The sequence below is a fragment of the Nestor notabilis genome, unplaced genomic scaffold (assembly GCF_000696875.1).
Source record: "Nestor notabilis isolate BGI_N333 unplaced genomic scaffold, ASM69687v1 scaffold31791, whole genome shotgun sequence".
Lineage (NCBI taxonomy): Eukaryota > Metazoa > Chordata > Aves > Psittaciformes > Psittacidae > Nestor > Nestor notabilis.
Genome location: NW_009913887.1, coordinates 16,732 through 38,274, shown reverse-complemented (window position 1 = coordinate 38,274; position 21,543 = coordinate 16,732). Strand labels below are relative to the sequence as shown.

General features: G+C 37.8%; 1 protein-coding gene across 1 annotated transcript; it reads right to left on the bottom strand.

The window, feature by feature from the left end:
* Positions 1–3,718: 3,718 nt before the first annotated feature.
* FILIP1L (filamin A interacting protein 1-like) lies at positions 3,719–18,836 on the bottom strand. The gene is made up of 3 exons (XM_010023402.1): positions 16,086–18,836; positions 5,080–5,264; positions 3,719–3,809 (listed from the first exon to the last, which is right to left on the bottom strand). Exons 1-3 carry the CDS (start codon positions 18,723–18,725, stop codon positions 3,719–3,721), a joined length of 2,916 nt encoding a protein of 971 aa, XP_010021704.1. The 5' UTR covers positions 18,726–18,836.
* Positions 18,837–21,543: the final 2,707 nt, after the last annotated feature.

The window sequence follows — 21,543 nt, the reverse complement described above, 5'->3', positions numbered from 1 at the left end:
TCCTCAGGGCCAGCCCCCTCCTACCTGGCCCTCCTCCTTCCATTTCGTTGTTTGGTTTTATGGGGTGGTTTTATTTTTCATCCCTCCTCCTTCCTTCCCATTTCCCCTTCCCTCCAGTCCTCCGCCTTTCCCTTCTCCGCTTTTAATTTACTTCTCTTGGTTTTCTTCTCTCACTCGCTTTTTTTTTTCCTGTGCCTGCTTTTTTTCCACGGCTGTTTTGCTCGTGGACAAAATCTCCCCGTCCAGGGGATGTCTAATCACTGATCCTCAGACTCGGAATACTTACAGGATGAAGCGGCAAACGAAAATAAAAGTACTTAAGTGACAGGAGCTCACTCAACAAAAATACATCTAAGTGAATTTTAAAAGGCGGGGGATGCAGGGTGGAAGGAAGAAACCCGCCTGCGCTGAGTGCAGAGCTCAGCTGTCCCGTGCATTCGTTTATCTTCTAAACTGTGTTTTCTTCCAAACCAAGTTTCTTTGATGAGAAGTTGTTGTATACTGTGTATAGATTGCTGTTACAGACGTTTCTTGCAGGTCCGAAAGGCCTTCGGAGGGAAGAAATACCTGTGGTACTTGAAAAGCATCACGCATGTGCTCACTGGGGTGTTTAACATCACCTTTGCCATGTCTTGCTGCCAACGGGCAGGAGTTATATAGCCTTTCTCCAGCCATTGCTCTTTGGAGTGTGGTACTGTGGCTGATTCGTCTCTTTGCCTAATGGTTATACTATTTGACTCCTATACTTGGATTTTTTCAGTGTGTCTTAAAGTGCTTTACAGCCTGTGGCTGCATGTTGAGATTTACTGTGGAAATCTAGGTAATGGAATTTAGTGTGGTAGAGCAAGGCAACTGAAATTACTTGTAAGGCTTTATAGCGCTTTATTGATTTATTGATTGTTAATGTTGTTTTAGAGGTTTGGTTTTTTTTGTTTGTTTGTTTGTTTTTTAATATAATGTCAGGACTCCTAAATACCTTAAAAGCCTGCACATTCTGCCAACCAGAGGTTTCAAGCTGGGTGACCAGTGTCAGCTGATTTTTATAATGTTGGCAGCTTTCCTTTGGAAACGGGTTACAAAGTGTGACTTGGATGATAAACTTTTGACATGGTGGATAAACCAGAAGATTTTGAGATGAGACTGCGAATCACAACTCTTCCAGTTATGTAAAACTCTTTGGGATGTTTCTAATAGCATTGTTGAGCTGTTGAAATAATTCAGGTGGGAAGTAACTTCTGGAGATGTCTAATCCAGCCCTGTGCTAAAAGTGCTATGTACACTTTACTCCAAGAACATTATGTGAATGTGTTGCAAGTAATGATTACAGATGAGTGTTGTGCAGGTCATTTACTCTGATCTACATATCCCACCTTTGTAAACTTGTTGGCAGGTTCTTTATGTGGAGACTGTTCTTGTATTAAGTTGACGCAAGCCGGGAGTAAAGTAAGAAGAACATCTGTTACTTTTATTTTTGTAGCTATTTTTCACGTACCACAGATGTAAAATCAAAGGATAATTTGTACCACATCTTATGGATACTATAAAATGCTTTAAAATAAGTTTGCATGACATAGGAAATCAAGGTTTACAATGTACAATATAAGCAGCAATACAAGAAAATAATTGCCCATTAGTGAGCACTTCTGACAGACTTGATCAAGTTTATTTCTGTGAAACATCAAGTTTCATTTGAAAAAAAAAAGTTTACTATTCAGCTGCTGCTGACCTATCTTAAAAGAGCATCTCTGCCACAACTCTTAAGTACAAAGCAGGATTCAAAATGTACTTTTTAGGTACTGATCTTTTGCCAAGTCCTTTAAGACTAGCTCTAGAATAAGTCCTGAACAATGGAATATTCTTCTTAATAACTCGGCCCTCAAAAGTGTCTTTTATTTTACCAGCTTGTAGTTAGAAGAGGCTAACAGTGCATGAAAGATGTTGCTTGGTTAAAGGGTATGAAAACACAAAATATATATCCTTATGTATATATATAAGTAATTCTTAATTTGCTTTTGGCCAGTCATTATTTTAGAATACATATTAAAGATTAAAGGTAGTTACTCTCACTTTGAGACATGAATGTTTACCCTGCTGCAGGTGGTTTATAGATGTAAAAAAACCCCAACCCAAAAAACCCCTGAAGGGATTAGCCTTCTATTTACCTTGTCACCTGACACAAACTAAAGAATCTTGCCTAATAACTTCATCAGCAAACCTTTAACTTTGAAAGGAGATCTGTGGAGAGAGTGGTTAGGAATTATTGTCTACTTATCAGTGTTGTTTAGCATTAAACATGTCCAAAGTCATTTGACTGCAGGGCTTCCTCCCCTCTGTTTTTCCAGTTCATGCCACAACTGTGTCCAGTCTTAAATATGATTTTTATTTTGCATTGAGAACTTTAAGGGAGAGGCTAAGAAATACTAAGGAGATTGTTTAGTGTTGGTGAAAGACACCAACTTTTTTCTCTTCTCTCCATGAACAGAAAGAGCACTTCTCACAGCATTGTAAATGTCTGTATCTTGCCTGTAGCCAGCATGCCATATCTCCCGAGCAGTTTGAGGGAGAGGGATGGACTTCCATTTTTCAGAACTTCTTCCAGTTTCCTCCTTTTATGTTACCACTCCTTTTCTTTCATTCTCCATGCTTTCTGTGTCTTCCTTAATCCCGTAAGAGTGTAGTATCCTCATTTGTCAGTTTGTTTAGATTCTTAAGTAAAAGCCTATGTGGGCCATGTCGTTCATAAGTAGAAATTAGTTATGTCATCTCAAGACAGGAGCAAAAGACAGGGAAACTCTTCTATGTCAGCAGTACAAATAGGTGAGAAGTATAATATGGTACTATGGTGGATGATCTGACAGTCCTTGTGGAGTCCTTTGTGGGCTCTAAAGCAAGGGATGCTATTGTGAGAATTAATTCCTTTTGCCAGAGGTTTTCTTTTCTTTCTGTAGACTGGCAATAAAGAATGCCAGTTAGCATAAATTTGTAATATGTGATTTGCAACTATTGGGAGTCAGGCTGTTTACTGTAGCATGTTCAGTGGGAGTTTGTTGCTTGATCAAAGCTGAGATCTGTTGGCAGACCTATGTATGGAGAGGTTTGTATCTTTTTTTTCTTTGGCTTATCCCTGAGTTGCTATCCCTTCTGATGAAACTTGTTCTTCTACTGAAGATCTCTCTGATAAGCATGCCAAGTCAACAGCTGCTGTTTTAAATTTGTGTTTCTTCGCATTTTCATACCCTCATTCTGCAAGTTACAGAATTTTATTTGGATCTGAGCATACATGACATGGAGCCTTGGAACTTTATAGTTACCTGCAGATTTAGTGAATAAAACCTGAAGACTTGATTTTTAATATGGAAGAGTCATTCTTTTAATTTATGCATTTTGACACAAGTGTGTCTTGTGTCAAAGGACACAAACTGAAATACTTTTTCAGTAGACTGATCTTTTTTAACTTTTCCTTTATTTCAGTACGCCTGGAGACTTTCTTGTGGAGTTGTTGAGGGAGGCCTGGTTTTCTGTCATGATTTGCAAAAATAGTCACGCAGCAGTGCTAATGTGTTGTACTGTCTCAGTGGTTAAATTGAACTTTTAGCTGTGAAATGAAAGGGAAAAATCGGGTAACTGAATGTACCAAAATCTCTCCTTTCTTCAGCAAAAGGATCGCAATTCTGGCTATGGCACTGTGATCACCACAAGCTTTTGCTTTATTTAGGAATTACGATTTGACAGTTCTTAAAGAAAGACCTATGTGAAAGGAGTTCTCCCACAAATTATCAGTTGAGCCATTTAGACTGTTGGAATGGACTCTGTTAGGGGAAGAAGAACGAGGGAGACATTAATACCAGGGAAATAAATTGATTTTTATATTCCAAAACAGTAACTCATGTTAGTTGGTATTACAGGTTTCCTGAGGGGGGTTCCTTGCAGTAACAGTACCTTGTTAGTTTTAGCTTTCTAAAGTGAAACAGCATGAAATTTTCTTGTCAGAGTAACAACTGCAATTTTTCAGAAAGTTGTAAACAACAAACCTGGAGTCTCTTCTGATGTTTTGATTGGTTTTGTTCAATGGCTGAAAGGAAACTTTGAGTGAATTTTAAGTCTTTTAAGGAAGTTATGCTTTAAGAATAGCAAAAGGCAAATTCTCTCATGGATGAACTAGAACTCCTGAACTACTTGTACAAATCATGAAGATTTATGCATGTGGTTATTACCTATTTTGCTTGAATGTGAGCACTTGAAGGGCAAAATTGTGGAGGAATGCAAGAACAAAATTGCACTTCTGTGTAAGTCACAACTTACTGTTAAGCTTGACACAAATTTTGATCATTTCCAAAGTAGTATTTAAGTGAACTCAAATATAAATACAGTAGTCCAAATAAAATGGTGAAAGTTTATGCAACTGAATCAGACAATATCCATGACAATTCTTGTGTCTATTTTTCAAAGTTAATATCTGCACAAATAGGAGTGGGTTAATCACATTAGTTAACTCATTAAGGAGAGCATTGGTCAGCTGCAGATCATGCTTTGAAAGTGGTGCTTGGCACAACAAGGAACTCTGCATTTCTTAAAGTTCTATGCATTATAAAAGAGCAGATTTCCCCATACCTCTCTTCATTCTGTCCTTACTACGGAACATAAGATACCCATACTGAAACACTTCTTGACTGGATCAACTTTGAAAACAAAATGGCACCTCCTTCAACCCTTCTTCATTTGACTGATCATATGTTTTTATGCATCTATTGAGACAGCATTAGCATTCTTGTTCATGGAACATGTCAAAACTGAATTTATTGTAGAAACTTATTTGTATCTCATGTGCTTCTCTATTATGAGGACCACATTCTGGAATTACACCAGAAAAACTGGAGCAGAGCTTGGTCCCTGCAGAACCTTTGGCTCCTAAGGATTTGTCTGTCTCTTGACCTGTGATTGGTGACCATTGATGTGCTGTTCACGTGGATGGTTTCAGACTTTTCCCTGATGGAAACAACTACTGCTGAGATTCAGATTGCTTAAATCCATTTTAATGTCATTTAATGTCATTTTAATAGATCATAGGAAATTATTTACCTTCTCCCTCCGCTTTGAAGGCAGGTTTTAGTCACAGTCCTTACAATGCGTAGCTTTCCAGAGCTGCTGTCTTGGAGTGGTTTGCTGAGGTGTCCAACAGGAGTTTTGACAGGTACTTTGGTTGTGCTTGTAGGCTTTGGTTTGGGGATCCGAGTTGGAGCTGAACGACGGAATGCATCAGTAATCTTGAAATAAACCAAGAAAGTAAGTAAGGCATTAGTGAGATTAATTGTGTATGTAGCTCATCAGTGTCTCTTCCACTTTGTAAAACTAAACACATTGCTCTTAGAACTGTTTGTCTGAACTTCCTTTCCATAGTAATGAGAGTGTAGCTTTGTATTTATCTATTTGATTGGTGAATATTAAAGAATCTGAATGGATTGAAATCCAGAGCATGTAATAGAGGGGTTTCCTGTCAGCCCTCTTTTTTTTTTTTTTTTCCAGAAGCATTTACTGCTGGTTACTGCCAAAGATGAGATACATAGATCCTTCCTGGGTCTGCATGTGTATAATTAGTTTCATATTTTGATTTTCAAAATCAGGGCTTTGAAATCGGGTAAGGAAAAATGAGATGCCGTTTTCTTTGACACATATTTCTTGAAGATTTTACCTTTAGGTGGCAGCAAAGTTTTCCTTTTTGAGCTACATCCCGGTATTTTCACTAAAACTGGACTGACACTTGTCATTAATTGCTAAATAGAAAAGCCAACATGCATTTTCATGTTAGTCTTAAATTTATCACTCATTTGTTAGTATGCAAGGGGAAAACCAGAACACCACATCCCTCCAAACCAGAAAGTGTTTTGCTTTAATTATCAAAGGCACTGTATTAAGAAGGGGTTGATGTTGGAGGGGATAATTGTGTTCCTGCTGTATGGCTTTCTTTGAGTACTGAGTTGGAACAGTTTGCCTTCTGACTATGTGGCATGGCCTGATAGATGAGGCACAGTGTTGAGAATAAAATGTTTGGGTGGGCTACTCCTAGCAGTGCTACAGACTGATGTAAGTATTTAAAGTCTTGCACAGTAAAGTGTGATTGTATCTCTGAGAAAGAGTTGTGGGTTGTTTTGGCTTGTAGTTTCTGTTTTGTTGTTTTTGGGAAGTGTTCCAGTTCAGAAATTCCATAAGGTACAAAATGTTTGGAGGATTCTGTCACAGTTGATCGAGCAGCAGTGTTAGACTTCAAGAACATATTTGTAGGCCCAGATTTTTACAGATGGTGTGCATCTAACTGGTATTCAGGCTCTAAGGTCTTACTAAGTGGGAAGTTAGGTGTGAAAATACTCCTGTGCTCTGGCCTATAATACGCTTCAGCTTCTAGCGCGTTAAAACCACCATTTACAATATGGCCTTCGGACCCTTCAGATTTCATGTCAAGCAAAATATTTTTTGTGATTCAAAATGCTGTTCTGTTTTGCAGTTCTGAATGACAGCATTGAATATATTTGAACTATTATCCCTTAGTGCTGAGAGTTGAGTTACAGCTGATGACTTTGTCAAGGTTTGGTCTGATTACAGTGTTTATATTGCTCTCTTCTTTGTTACATTTGCTTATAGCCACAGTAACTGAACTGGTGCAGCTTCTGGTGTAGGCCCAAACTTTAGGATAACAGTTGTATTACAGGGCTCTTTTCCCATGCAGATAAGCAATACCAGTGTTAAGTTTCTATGCGAGGACAACTAAACTTGCACTTCAGTGATCACACCAATATAGTTGTATAGCTGTAATTTCTGTTGTAGGCAGGGATTTAACAAACTGTCCATCTAGTTGTCTTCCTCCTCATTCAACACTTAACAATTGGTTTATTTTTCATCATTCCTGATAAACATTTCAGAGAGGAAAGGCGGAATAACTTTAAGGAAAACAGTTATTGACACTAATTAAATTTTTTAATTTAATTACATTTGTGGCTAAATGGACTAAACTTTGTTTTTGAACTTGAAAAACTATGAATCTTGCACATGAGTTGTAAAAAGAACATTTTGGGTCAGTTGACTACATCAATGCTTAAACTGCTGTAAGATGTATCAGTAAAGAGGGAATGGCATTACTTGGGAATTGTCTGGAAAGCACCTGGAAGTAACTGTATAGAAATTTCTGCACTAGGCTAGTTGTATGTGTACTGAGAATTCCTGTGCTATTCTTCTAGTTCCTCCCCTACTACTTAATCTAGAAGCATGTAAGTAGATACATCGGCTGTAGCATGTATGTGTATTGGGATGTCCATCTTGGTTTTTTGGGGAGATCTGAATGACTGAAGAAACGCCTATATATATATTTTGGTGGGCTTTTTCAATTTAATTTTTAACTTTCATCTATGTCTGGGAAATCTGTGTTCACAGAATATCTTCAAATGTATACATCCTTTCTGTTTGTTCCTTCAAGGTGAATGGTTTTCAGTCTCCCATTCTTTTTCTGATGCTCACTTGTGTTCTGAATTTGCTGGCTCTGTGTTCATCACTACTATTTAGTTATGGTTCCTTGAGTTCCCATCTGTAGGCCATTTTTTATATCTGTTACCTTTCCAAGTGAAGAAGAGGAAATAAAACATGTTTAACCTTCAAAAACCAAGCTGAGCTGCCTTTCATGTTCTGGAGAGCCCTTTTATGTTCCCAGCAGGGTGCTCTAGCAGTGCTGGAAGCAAAATGTTACCTGGGAGCTACCTGAGTAGTCATGCAGTTTTCCTTTACTTAGTATGTCTAAACACAGTTAAACAAGTATTGGCAAAGAATTACTGCAACAGTAAAGACAACCAACCCTGAAGACATTAGACTAGCCACATTTTTGGAATTAGAAGATTGTGGTATGTTTGTCTGGAAGTACAATAGCATTGATTAGCTTAAGGTGTTAGATTTGGAAAAATACCTAAGTTTTTGTCACGAGTGCTTACATTTGTAGAAATAAGCAGTTAAAGCTCATTTTCAAGGCAAACAATGACCTAAGAATCAAGAAAGGTGCAGTTTCATAAGGATCATTTAACTTCCTCAGTTTTAAATTAACTTCTGAAGTAGATGTCAATCACCTGTAACCAGAATTGGCAGGAGAAGGAATGAGAACTCTTGCAGTGGCTGTGTTGTTTCATAGTGAATGACAGCAGGTACTTCAGGGACAGGGACGAACACTCCACAGGTGACAAATGCTGAATTTTCACACATGACACTGGAAATGGTCCTTCTTAATTTGAGGAAATCAACTGTGAAAGCATGCTCTGAAATATTGAGATACATATATTCCATATAAACTTTGGTTATTTTCCCCATGGGCACAGAGGTGGCTTATCTGTCAGTCACATGGGCCATCCGGTATTTTACCCAATACAGTGCTTGCTTTCTGGGGAGTGGGCTAAGGCAAGTGTGTGTGTGGGGAGTTCGTGGGGAGAAAAATGTCTGTTTCTGTGCTGTTTGAGTAGTTCTCCTGCCTTTGGCCCTAATTTCTTTTTTTTTAAGAAAATATCTCTAAATCTGATCTGTTTTGCTTCCTGTTTGTACTGTATTCATTTAATAAGGAGGAACATGTAGTGCTTCTGCTGTAAGTTTTCTTATTTACCTCCTACAGTCGTTGTAGAAGTTGATCTAGGAGAAATAACTTCAGATAAGGTTCTTTTTCACTGTTTATGTTTTTAGTTTAAGGCATGTGAGCAACAGAGTATAATTTTCAATTTTAGTGAAAGTGGCCAGGGGATGGTGCTGAAGATCCTTCATACAGAAGTCCATGTATCTGTATGTGTACAAGTCTGCCTCTTGTACATTTAAGTTTGTACCTGGATGATTGTCTGCAGTCAGAATGTAAACCAGGTCTGCAGGTGGGAATGAGTTGAGATTAAGCAATAAACCTGAGTGTTCCCTTTGATCTCCAAACCAAACAGCTTTGGCTGAAATTTCAGGTTAGGCCTCCTCAACTGCACAGGGCATTCAGATATTTCATTTTTTTTCACTAGGTCTTGGCATCTGTCCTCTAGGAATCCAGAGGGAAAACTCTTAAGTTGCTCTGTATTTCCTTTTATGCAGCCTGCCTGTGTGCATGACTATATGGAGATGGGTAAGCAGGAGTGGTATAAATAATCCTTGTACTTACTAACATTGGTAAGATCTTAGCCAGAGTATTGTCTGGCTTGGGACACTACATTGTCACACCAATATAAACAGCTCTGTAGAGGGAAAATGCTTAGTAATCTGTACAGTTGTAGTATTTGAGTTGTTAAGTGGGAAAGCAATAGGGTTTGTTTAAGCTGGAGAAAACAGAACTGATGAAAGATACGATAATTGTCTTCTAAAACATGAAAGTTTGTGCAGAGAAAGTTGTTTTTTAAGTCCAGTGGCGGGATAGGAAAGCGAATACTGGATTACAATTTCAGCAAAGTAAATTTAGTTTAGAAAATAGCAAGATTCTTAACAGCAAGGATATTTCAGCCCTGTTATAGATTCCTGGAGTAACTGTGAAATCATCATTGCAGAAGTTTTTTAGAACAGGATGAACTGGGTATTTGTTTGGAAGGGTTTAAGTGAAGTTGTAGCAAGGGAATAGCCTAGAAAATGTCCTGAGGACCCTTCTAAGCTTCATTTTCTGTGATTTGTACTCATCTGCTGATACTTGGCCTATTACAGGACTGTAGCTTTCAATAATATGACCTATTTAACAGAAAAATGTAAGATTAGAAATAATTTCCATATATGTGACATGGTTTGCACTCAGGTACCCAAATGTGTCACCATGGTCTTATTTCATGAACACTAAGTTTAAATCTACTTTCTGGTGGTGGAGAACTAAAATTCTCTTATGTGCCTTGCTTTTCTTGGGACGTGTCTTCACTGGGAAATGTGATAATCTTTTAAACAGAAGATAGTTTAGAAACTGATTTTTAATACGTGAGTGACAAGATGCAGGGAAAGGTAAGGTTATGCTGTGGGTCAACTCTGCTAGGACAAGTGGGTGATCAACACGACCATGCAATTGGCTGATTTGCTTGCTGCTAGGAGCAAAGAAGGACCTCAGGCACCTTGTTGAGCAGCTGGAGTCCCCAGGAACAGTAGTATGGCCTTTTTAAATACTAAACACACTGCAATATTAACTCTGTCCAGGAGAGGATAGTGCTGGCACGTAAATACTTCTGCTGATGCTTAACTGTTAGTGTTTTTATATAATACATTATTTTACAAATCTGTGTGAGATCATTAATTCACTTGGTTTAAAGCTGTGCTGCCATTTGTTGAGTGAGATTCTTGGCAGCAGAATCAGATTGTGGGCAGATAGGGATGTTATGTGTTCGGGTAACTAAGTATGCAGGTTTTAACAATGTTTGGAACTTCACTCATACATGCAGACACCTTTTAACACAAAAATAACTTAAGTATTAATATTTTCAAAAGGTTTGAATATATTTTTCTCATATTAGTTAATAATATATGTTGAAGAAGCTTACAGGGGTAACCAGATTGGGCCCAAATCTGTTCTATGGAGAAGGAAAAAGAACCTTCTGCTTTTACCATCATGGCTTTTCTTCTGAGTGGGAACAGGCTGTTTTCCTCTATGAAGGCCACATTTAAGGTGTGTTAATCAGAGTCTTTATATAAACTATATTTAAAAAAACGCCTCTACCTTTTGTCCAGCCCAGATTGGTGTATCTAAAAGGATAATGGCTTTGAGTATGAAACAATGAAGAATAAGAAATTCCAGATTCTAGTCACAATTGAAGCTGCCTTACTGTGATTCTGCACAAGTCAATTAACTTCTGTCCTAAAAAAGTGAGTTCTTTTACTACCCCAGGAGGGAATTAATGGGACAGATGAATGCTTGTTGTGTATTTGGAGTGCTTTGTGATGTATTTGCATGCTAGGTTGTAAATCTTTAGGCAGTAGTGATAGCATCTAAGGTGATGGGACCAGGGCTTTAGCAGTGATTCCAGCATGAAGTGCTCATTCTTTTTGCTTGCCCCATCAGTTATGCTGGTAGCTCTTTTATAGAACTTTACCATGAAATAGATCATGGTTTTGTGGTTTTGCTTATTTGTTTTTTCTCTTTTAATAGAGATTTGTGGAGTGTGGCGGTTTGTGTTTGATGTTCTCCTGTGTTGTGTTGTTTTTTTGTTTTTGTTTTGTTTTGTTTTTTTTAAAAAAAAGGTTAGTTTCTTGACCTGGTTCACAGTGTTGCCTTCTTCAGTGGTGATGATGACAGCATAACCAAAATGGCAGCATTTTGGACTATGAGATGTGGTAGGGGTAAGGAAGGGGAGGGACCTCCTTTTGCCCATTTCTATATGAAGACCCTGTGATGTCTGATGTCAGGCCACTGCTTGGCTAGTGGAGAGTCACTGATTAAAACAGGTCTTTCCTCTTGTCCTCAAAATCTGTTTCCCAAGAGTATCTTGTCCGCTGGTCAGAGGACAATCATGTTTAGTTGGTAGCTCTGATATTTGAGGCTTTCTGGGTGCCCACAGTATGGTGGGTCACTGGGTGATACGGTAGCAGGAAGAATTCAGCTGCATGTTGGGGCCACTTACTGGAGGTTTGTGAAAACACTTCATGCTTCTTAAATTTTCAAGGTCTTTTTTTTTTTTTTCTTTCTTTCCCCTAAGCAATTTCCCACTTACAGTACTTGGTGTTAATTTTAAAATGTCTTTATACACCCACTTGTACTGTACTTGAACCATAAGATCTTTTTCTCTTCTGTTTCTTGGTAACATAATGTTTTGGTAGTCTTTGCTTAAGCCTGGAGATTAGGCAGTTGTCAGTTTTTGTTTTGCCTGTCTCAATATCTGTTTCCTAGGGACAAAGTCATCCTGCAGATGCCTACTCCATTTCCATCACCTAACCCTGCAGCATCCATTCAATTTTAATCAAAAAGTAGTGCTGTACAACTCTGTTTCTGATTATTTTCTTTTCCAGTGTGAGGAATATGCCTTCTTAAGCCTTGCATGAGATGTTTACATACAGATCTTTTTTCATATTACAGCTTTACATTCTGTCCCCAGACACCCTATTATCTGCTGTGCTTTGGATCACAAAGCTTAGCTGGCTGCTTCTGTAATTTTGTCATTCTATTTCTTAATTAGCTACTTGAGGGAGGTTTTTAAATAACTTGAAATGCTACCTCTGAGTTGACGAATGGGCTCTTTGCTCTCAGAATATCACTATTGCTTATTATCTTCTCTTTTCCTCCTTTTCGTGCCCTCTCCTCATCTGTCCTCCCTATAAGGACAAAAATTACAAATATTTCTTCTGAAATATGTAATTACAGTAAAACAATGACTTAAAAATGCTGAGCACTGAACTGTTTGTGCTGCCCTTGCACGCTCACTCAAGTAAAACTGGAAAGGTGAAGGGAAGTTGATAGCTGCTGCCATTTTTTTTTATCATTTAATTCTCCCTTTCTTATCTTCGGGACTTAACATCCAGGGAAGAAGGCAGATTTTTAGGCTTCAGAGGAGACACTTGCTAAGAGTTTTGGAAAAGAAGAGAGTTGATGTTATGATCTGCTGAAAACTGCTTTTATGCTCTCTTTCACAGTTTAATCCCTCTGATATATGCTGTTTGCTTTGTGACCATATTTCCCTTTAACATTTAATTGAATCATTACATATTTGTCAGATTTTTGGCTTTTGGGCAAATGCTGAAAACAAGTGTCTCAGCCTCCAAATTAACAGCAATACTTACCATTTATGGAATGCTTGAAATTCCTAAAAAAGCTGCCTTACTTGATTGAATTCTTATATGATTATGCTTGATGTTTTTCTTCAGAGTGTTTAAATCAATTTGCAGACAATTAATTTAATTTTCTTTTGCTCTGCTGTTTGCTCTTTGTCTGCCAAGGAAGTAGGTGAATATTTCCAGTTAGCAAAATGGAAATAATCTGAAATATGGAGCAATGATCTGAACACTTCAGGTTAATTTGTAAATTGATAATTTGAGTCCTTAAGCTATGCTTCCTATTTGTTATTTTATTATAAAATTACAGCTAACTTTTCTGTTCTAGCAGTTAAGTAAGTTTCAGCTCTCAACAAATAGATCCAGGTGTTTGTTTGCTCTGCTGTGTGCTTTGAAATAGATCTTGGGATTGGAATAGGATGAGCGTGTTTTGTTCTGCAGACCTTATTTTCAGGCCAAGTAATTATTTGATTTTTAATCTGTTGAAATGAATGACAAAAATTGCACTGCTAAGTCAGTTAAGATTTGCACACAGATTGTTTCATAAGCAGGGGAATGTAAGCATCCCTTAATCAAGGTGAGGTTTTTAGGGAACAGCAAGTTCATTTACAAGCAGTGGTGATGCTTCATCCTTAGGAGTTAATGGTCATAAGTGGCTGCTTCCTTTGTCTTTTGTCAGTTACTGGTAAACCATCATGAATATAAGGATTAAGACAGCAACAGAAGTACTGTCCTGTTTAATAATTAAACTTCCGAGTGGTGTGAACTCTTACCTAGGTTTTGTATTCAAAACTTAGCTTTGAACTCTGAATGTCCTCCTTATTCATGATAGCTTGGTAACTGTCCAAAGGACTAAGTGTCCTGATTTGTGATTTTCTTTTATAAGAACTTGTAATAGATGGCCAGGTGGTTAATGATCAACACACTTCTGTGTATTTTGGACCACAGGTATGAAATGAAGTGATTTTGTTTTTTTTTTCCTACAGGATTTTTAAGTCCAACTGAAAAAATATTAGTGCTCCTGGAGGACAACTCTTAATCCTTTAATTTTTGGAGGATCGGATGTCTGTTAGTACACTGGCAATTGAATACTTCAGACACATTTATTCAGTACCATGATTGTAATGAGTCCCTGCAGAGACCTTGGGTATGGATTGACAGGATATGCAGTATCCCATATTCTAGGAGTGCAGGGAATATGTTTTGAATGGACTACTTTTTTATTTTGAAGGAGTCCTGCGGTTAAGAATGTGTAACTTCAGTGTAGTTGCGTAATTTGTTTTTATAATTAACACACTTTAAAATGATTGTAATCTTGACCTGCTTGAGTGCCGGCAGCTGTCTTGATCAATAACTTTTGCTGAAGTTGATGGGAGCCAAACTTTGCATTGCACGATAACACTATGTACTTCTCACCCAGATCTTAGATCTCAGTTTTGCAGTCATTTCATTGGAGGTAAAGCAGGACAAAACAAATAGGAAAGACCTCTTAGGAAGACTAGTAACTTCAGGAGATGCTGTACCAGGTTATGCGTGACATTAAGCTAGGCTTGTGCAGGTCCACATTTTGTCTTTTTTAAAATTATTACTGCTTAACTGTAATATATTTCTTACGTCCATTTCTACCACATACACATTTCCCACCCCACCCTTGTTAATTTTACTGAAGTGTGTATGGGTAGAGGGCTTTGCTTTTCAATAGAAACCATTCCTTCTAAAATCAGTTACTACGTACAGTTATAATAATTTAGATTCCTGTCCATCAAAAAGACTTATAAAGTCCCCTTGTTATGTGAAAGCATGTGCCAAAGTCCTTTGATGAATCAGTTGCTAAGTTATACTGCAGAAATTAGTTTTTTTTTCTCTAGATAACATAAGCAGAATAATGATAAAGGTTCAGTGAGTAGGGACTTTATGCTTACTTGCAAACTTCCTTGTTGATAAGGGGGTTGAATAGTTATAAAAGATACTTCCTCTCCCACCCTCCCAGCATAAGATACATAGGCATTTAACTTTTTAGAATAAGAAGCAACCTTTCCAATTTACATTTGTGGTTTACAGCTTTTGAGAAAGACATTTGAAGTGTGTTCCAGGTCTTCTGGGCTGATCCACATTTGGTGTGAAGTTGGTTCACTATTAGCAGTATTTTCTGGAAGGCCAGGATTGACTGTGTGGCACATGGGTAAAGGGCAGAATTGCTTACATTTCTGTCCTTTTTCTTAGGCACTAATACTCCATCATTAAAATATCTTAACCTGTTATGTCCATTCTGTATGGTACTCCTATTCACCCTAGTTCTAGAAGCCTGCATGTTTGAAGACTTGGTCTAGTACTACTTCTTAGCACTTCTATCAAACTTTCTCTGCCTGTTATATGAAAAACATGAAAGTATGCTATAGTTTACTAATCTCGTTTCTTCTTCAGTGTACCTGTGTGATTATATTGTGTTAAACTGATGGCTGGGAGCTTAAATGAGATTTGAGTATTATGTGTGAATACATTCTTCTGAGTTATCATTTAGGAATGTAAGTGTTGCTGTTTATTGTTTTACAGCATACCTAAATGATAGCAGTTTTTCTATTGTATTGGAAAAAAACCCACCTTGTTTGGGAAGAATAATTTTGTGATATAAGCTTCTGAATTCAGCTCACTTGCAAGAAGGGTTTATGAGAAAGTTTAAAAAGAGTTTTAACCAAACAGTATAAAAAAAGATGGGGGGAAGAAGTGGGGTTGTGCTCTGAAACATATCATGTACACATCATAAATTTGTAATAAGATACAATACTTAGTATTTTGAGAGCTTGTGTGTGATGTACTGATAATTATCTGAAATGAGAGGGCTAGAAGGAGTTGGGAAGTAACAGGGAAGATAATGAATCAAGTCCTATCTGGAGTTAGCAGGCAATATTATGGCTTAATTAAAATTCTACCATACATGCAAAAAAAAAAAACCAAAACAAAACCAAATCACACATAACGAACAAAAATGTTCTGCAAGCAACGATAAAAATAACCAATTATTTACTGTTTTTGTAATGTTAAAATACTTTACCAAGGTAAGTTGCAGTTAAAAGTAATGTGAGTTATTTTGAAAATGGAAATACATAAAGATGCATTTATACAAGTGCAAGACTAAATATTTTACATAACTGTAATTCAATGAGAAGATACACAGTAAGTGCACACTTGATAACACTAAGCAGGCAAACCTTAACGTTAGTTCCATATACTGTTGTATAGTTCATGCACAGATCTCTCCCAAAGTAAAGAGGCTGTTCCAAATAATTCTTGCTGGGATGAAAAACAGGATGGGTTGCTGGTAAGGGTGTCAGCATGGATGGGGGTCAGTTATAGACATTACTTACTGTAATTTGTGATTGCCGTGGGAGAGGAGTGGCTGTTGGTGTGATTGTAATACTGCTGGTGATTTTATTGGTGGACTTATTGGGTAGGCCATTAGCTAGTGCTGGAGTTCTGTTGTCTTGCACTGGATTACAAGGGCTGATAGGCTTGGAATTGGTGAGAGCTTGGACGTAAGGACTTCCTAAATGGATGTGGATTTTGTTATCCTCAGTAGTTATTACACTTGATCCCGTACTGTTAGATCTCTGAAACTGCCATGACGACTGCCTGTCTGGGGATACTCTAAAAATGGTGTGCTTGGCTCCCATTTCCAAAGGCTCTGAGGAGAGTATTTGTTCCTGAGAACTTGAACCTGGTAAAGCCAAAGGAGACATTGTTCTTTCAGGAGTTAAAGAACCACATGATTCAGGAGTTTGAGATCTTGCAAAAGTAGCCATAGTAATAGGAGAAATTACTTGCTCTGGGCTCATGTAACCTTCTGCTGCTTTTGATTTTACAGGTGTTAATGAAGTGTTTTGGATAATGGTTATTCTTTGCTTTGGAGTGCCACAGTTGGGTATAACTGCTGTGCTTGTGTAGGAGTGAGGACTTTCAGTAGTAGGACTAGTTATTTCAAGTGTTGCTGTGTTCTGTCCATGGTCTGGAGTTACTTTTATGTGAAGAGGCTGGCCAGGTGTATGGCTTAGCACTAGGTCTCCAGTCTGTGCACAGTTTCCGTTTTGTTTTGTATGAATCTTTCCATTTTGAGGATGGCTCTCTTTGGACTTCATCCAAGGTATCCATAATTTTTTGTTCACGGCATTTGCAATGGATGAGTTGCTTTTGAAAGACACTGTTTGTTCTTCCTCATTGTTGTCTTTATCCTCATTATCGTTGTCTTCATACAGCTGCCCGTTTATGACTGTTCTCTCTAAAGGCATGAGGGTTTTGTAATCAGGTGGTTCATTGTCTGCTGGATCTGTCTGGACTTCTTTAGAAAAAACTTGCAAGTCAGAAATTCTCCTTCCATTGAGACCGGGCCTGAAGTTGTTGCTGAAGCGTCTGTACCTCTCCAATTCTTTAGTGAGGCTTTCCATTTCTCTTGCTAACTCCCTGTTCTTGTTTTCTTGCTGGAGGAGTTTCTTCTGTAAGACTGTGTGATCACCTCGGAGGTGACAGATTAGGTCTTCTGTTGCCATGTATTCATGAATTTTTTCTTTCAGTGCATCTACTTCTCTGGAAAGATGACTTGATTTAGCTTCCTCCTCTTTGAGCTTCTTAAAAAGGCGCTGCTCTTGATTGGACTCTGCCTTTTCTGTTAATTTATATCTAGCCATTTCCATTTTGACAGCCTCCAGCTCTTCTGATAGGAGCTTGGCTCTGTCCCGTTCGTTGACATATCTTCGTTCTAGAGATTCAAATTCATCTTCAGTTTTCATAAGATCATCTTCTATGGCCTTCATTTCTTGCAGCTTCTGCTTAAGCCTCTCAACTTCTTGAGAAAGCTCCTTGATTTTGTTGTTTTCCTGTTGCAAGGAGGTGCTGGATTTGGTACTCTCCTTGAGTTTATTTTTAAGAAGCTCTTTTTCAACACTTTCCAGTGACTGAAGTCTTTTTCTCAGAATATTCACTTTGGAAACAAGATCATTTCCTTTTTCCTCTTCAGCTTTCAGTTTGTTTTTCAGTTCATCTCTTTCTTTTGTAACACTGGACACTTTTTCCTCTGCATCAGATTTTGATTTCAGTGCTTTTTTACTTTCCTCAATTAGTTTTTCTGTAACTGACATCACTTTATTTTGTTCCACCTGAAGCTGAGAAGTTGCGGCTTGCAGCTTTTCTTCTGTTTGCTTTATTTTTTCACCCATAGTTTTTCTTTCATCCACAAGCATCACTGTTAGACTCTTCAGCTTTGTTAAATCTTCTTTAAGTGTAAACTCAGTTTTTTCTAACTTACTTTCAATTGCTTCAAGCTCACCAACTCTAGCTTTTAAGCCATCTAGCTCATGGGACAACTGCTTTGTTAACATTTTTTCTCTTTCTAGGTTGCATTTCAGGGAGTAACATTCCTGTTTACTCTTGTTGAAAGCATCTTCTAATTTCTCCAGTTCCATAATTCTTTTGTTAAGTTTGTCAACTTCCCCTTTAAGGCTCTTGCTCTGTGATGCTTCTTTTTCTAACTTTCTATTAAGTTCTCTGCACTGATCTTCCATTTTTATGAGCTCTTCATCTTTTCCTTCCATCTCCAACAGTCGTTTCCGTAGTTCTTCTACTTCAGTCATAAGTGTGGAGTTCCCACACTCCCCCTTATTTATCTTATCCCTCAGGTCTTGCAGTTCTTCTTCTGCTTTTCGTAAAGATTTATTGGTCTCTTCCAGCTCATCAATTTGCCGGCTGAGAGCAGTTAATTTTAACCGCAGCTGACGATTCTGACTGTCTTCACTGGTTAGTTTGGCCATCATTGCTTCTTGGTCTTGGGAAATCTTACTGCTTTGGGCTTGAAGTTCAGCCTCCAGCCTGCTGGCTCTTTGTTCTTCTTCTTGAACTTTTGCTTCAGCAAAAGCCAGCTTCTTGTGTGCTTCTTCTGCAGAAGTGGTTAATTCTTGAATTTTTTGACTTTGTTGATTCAACTGCTCAGTGAGTCTCTGCTGTTCATCCACCACCATTAAAGCAAAGGATTTCAGTTTAGTCAGTTCTTCTTTCAGTTTAGCTATTTTCTTGTTGTTTTCCTTCTCTCTTTTTGCCTGATATGCTGTTTCTTGTTCGAGAAGCTTTTTCAATCTGTGGGAGGAAATAATACCGTATTTTGTAGCCATTTTAATGGGCATTTAAAAACACACTTGAAATACTAAGACATCTCTTGCAGATGTGCATGAACATCCATTTGAACTTGTAACTACAAGCAGACCTCTCCTTGTAGCAACATGGGAAAGTGTTCACAGACCGTACTTTCTATTCAGAAGTTCTATTGTAATGGACACTTCAATATAATCACTTAGACTTAACAACTTCAGTAATTATGCATCTTTGATTACATTTTAAGCTTTTGACAGGTATCAGTGCAACAAAATTTATTGGTATTCTGCACTGGACCAGTATGAATCTTGGCTGTTTGCTGAGGCTAGGTATGTGCATGCAGGTGGGTTTTTTAAGAATTGTGATTGTCATAGTGGTTGAGAAATTAAATCAGTTCAGTCCTCAAGGGCAGGTATAATTTACAGCATCATACACTTCCTAATAACTTTAAGTTACTTATAAACCATCCTGATGTTTTATGATTAAACCTTATGGATGTTAAAGTATGTGAAGGAAATGTAGCCCCACCAGGCAGTTAGTCAGGCTGCCTGATGTCAATTTCTAAGCAGCACATCAGAGCAGTGGAAATGCGGGCCTTGTGGCCTTGTATCGTGCACTCACACACACAAATGCACTCAGCAGATAAACAGGTATTCAGGTTGTGCCTTTTGAACTTGACAAAGCCCAAATGTCTTGCTGTCTGTCAGTCTTGGATTCAGTCTTACATCCAAAACTTGCAGATGCACCTAGGTGCAACACTGCTTGTACATGATTCTTGAAGGTTATCGTAATGGTTTTCCAAAATTAGTTATACAAGTTTATATTAGTACTTAGTCTTACCCAAGATGCAGCATACTTTATTTGTTAATACCTCAAATAATTAGGTTCTTTTATAGCCTTTTCTCTCTCAGGGAGATGCTTGTGGAATTGTTCTGAGGTATGGTTAGGTTTGGTCAGCATATCTGCCTCCTTTCAATTAGATTATGCCTACGTAAACATATATTCTGGTATTAAAAACACATCTGAAAAGCCTCGGTTCAAGTATTAAAATATTAGAATTTTTATGTTTCACTGTTGTACGTACGTATGGTACCTATCCAGTGGTGTGTAGATCACGTGGGGGAACTGTTGGGTCTCAGGACTGTACTTGGACAAGATTACTGGGTCTTTATAGCTTCCCATTGACAAGTTCCTGTTACAGCCATCCTTTTCGTTCAGGAAGAGCTTAGATAGCGGCCTCCTTTGCACAGCTCTTTATTAGCTGTTGACTGACTGGAGGTATGTATTTCTGGGCATTTAATAGGCTGCCTCAGCCTTTGGCAGCATTGTACTTTTCCTGCATGGGGAGAGGAAGTCCCTGCCATTATACAGCTGCCCATCAGACTTGTCTGAGTTAATGATGGTATTGTATAGAAGTCTATGACTACAAAATTTCTTACATCATCTTCACCTTTCCCACTTTTTTTATTTTAGTGCATAAGTTGCACTATATTGAATGTAACAAAATGCTTTATATGGAAAACTGACAGAATGGGAAGTAGCAATAAGCAGAGTTGGTATCAAAGACTTAAAGCAGCCCCAGATTCTTTACAACAGTCGATTAACACAATGGGGAAAATGGATATGAAAAAGTGGAAGTGGAGAGAGAGAGAAGTTTGCGAAATGAACTTGAAGGAATGCTGCTGGTCGTCAGAACAATAATTGGGGAGCAGACTGCACTGTCTTCAAAGGCAGCGTTTTACTGTGTTGTTGGCACATAAACTTTTTTCTGTTTTTCAGGGCTACTTTCAGTTTGAGTTCTTTTTAGTGTAAAAATCTCTCTTCCCTCCCCACCCTTGTCTCTAAATGCTTGAGTAGTGAAGTTCAATTGATGATTTACTGTTGCCATAGATATAAAACCATAACAGAAACATAACTAACAATTTCATTTGGAATGAACTCAGTTTTTGTGAGTGCATGAAGTTAAGACATCTTATATTAATATTGTTAAAAGAGACTTGGGCTTGTTAGCGTTTGATTTGTTTTAGCTTGTTTCGCTATAATTTAATTTTGTAATGCAAACTTAACTGAGATTTTTAATACCCAGATTAATCACTGTTTTACCTAACACTTCCGTGTTAATTAAGTGATGTCTCTCTCACCAAATGAAACTGTAATGATCCAGTGACTGATGTCCCTTAAATTGCTTTAGAAAGAAAACTCTTAGACCAAATAGTGAATAACAATCACCGTAATGAGGTATATTTTTTTATGATACAAAGAAGATGATTGTGCCTAAATCATAAATAAAGTTGACAAATGCTTGAGTGAGTAATCCCAACAGCCCTTCCTGTGAGCATCAGTGTATGTACAATATTTTTTTCTGTCTTTTTTTGTTTGTTTGTTTTTTTCCTTCTATAATTTAATTTCTCAAGCTATCTGGAGTGCTTAAGACTTGCTTCAGCAAAGCACTTGAAGTTCCAGCACAAACTGAGTGCTTGATTGAGGTAGTTTAACCCAATTTCTGATTAAGTCGTGTTGTAAGGGTTATTTAAATGCAAGCGCCTAAATTACTGGTATTTGACCTGGTTCCCTGTATAAACTGAGAAGGATTTTCAAGAGATTCTGTTTGTTTGGTCATGCCAAAAGACTTTAGGGTATTTGAAAATGTTTCCTTCAATCAAAAGAAAAAATACAGTTTTAGGATTC

What these genes read in the sequence shown, in the direction of transcription:
- FILIP1L (XM_010023402.1), bottom strand. Translation starts at nt 18,725, where the DNA reads ATGGTGGTGGATGAACAGCAGAGACTCACTGAGCAGTTGAATCAACAA. An exon ending in CACGGCAATCACAAATTACA is followed by an intron (nt 5,265 to 16,085) that starts GTAAGTAATGTC and finishes GTTTATTTCAAG; the next exon opens with ATTACTGATGCATTCCGTCG. An exon ending in CTTCAAAGCGGAGGGAGAAG is followed by an intron (nt 3,810 to 5,079) that starts GTAAATAATTTC and finishes TTCCCCTAACAG; the next exon opens with AGTCCATTCCAACAGTCTAA.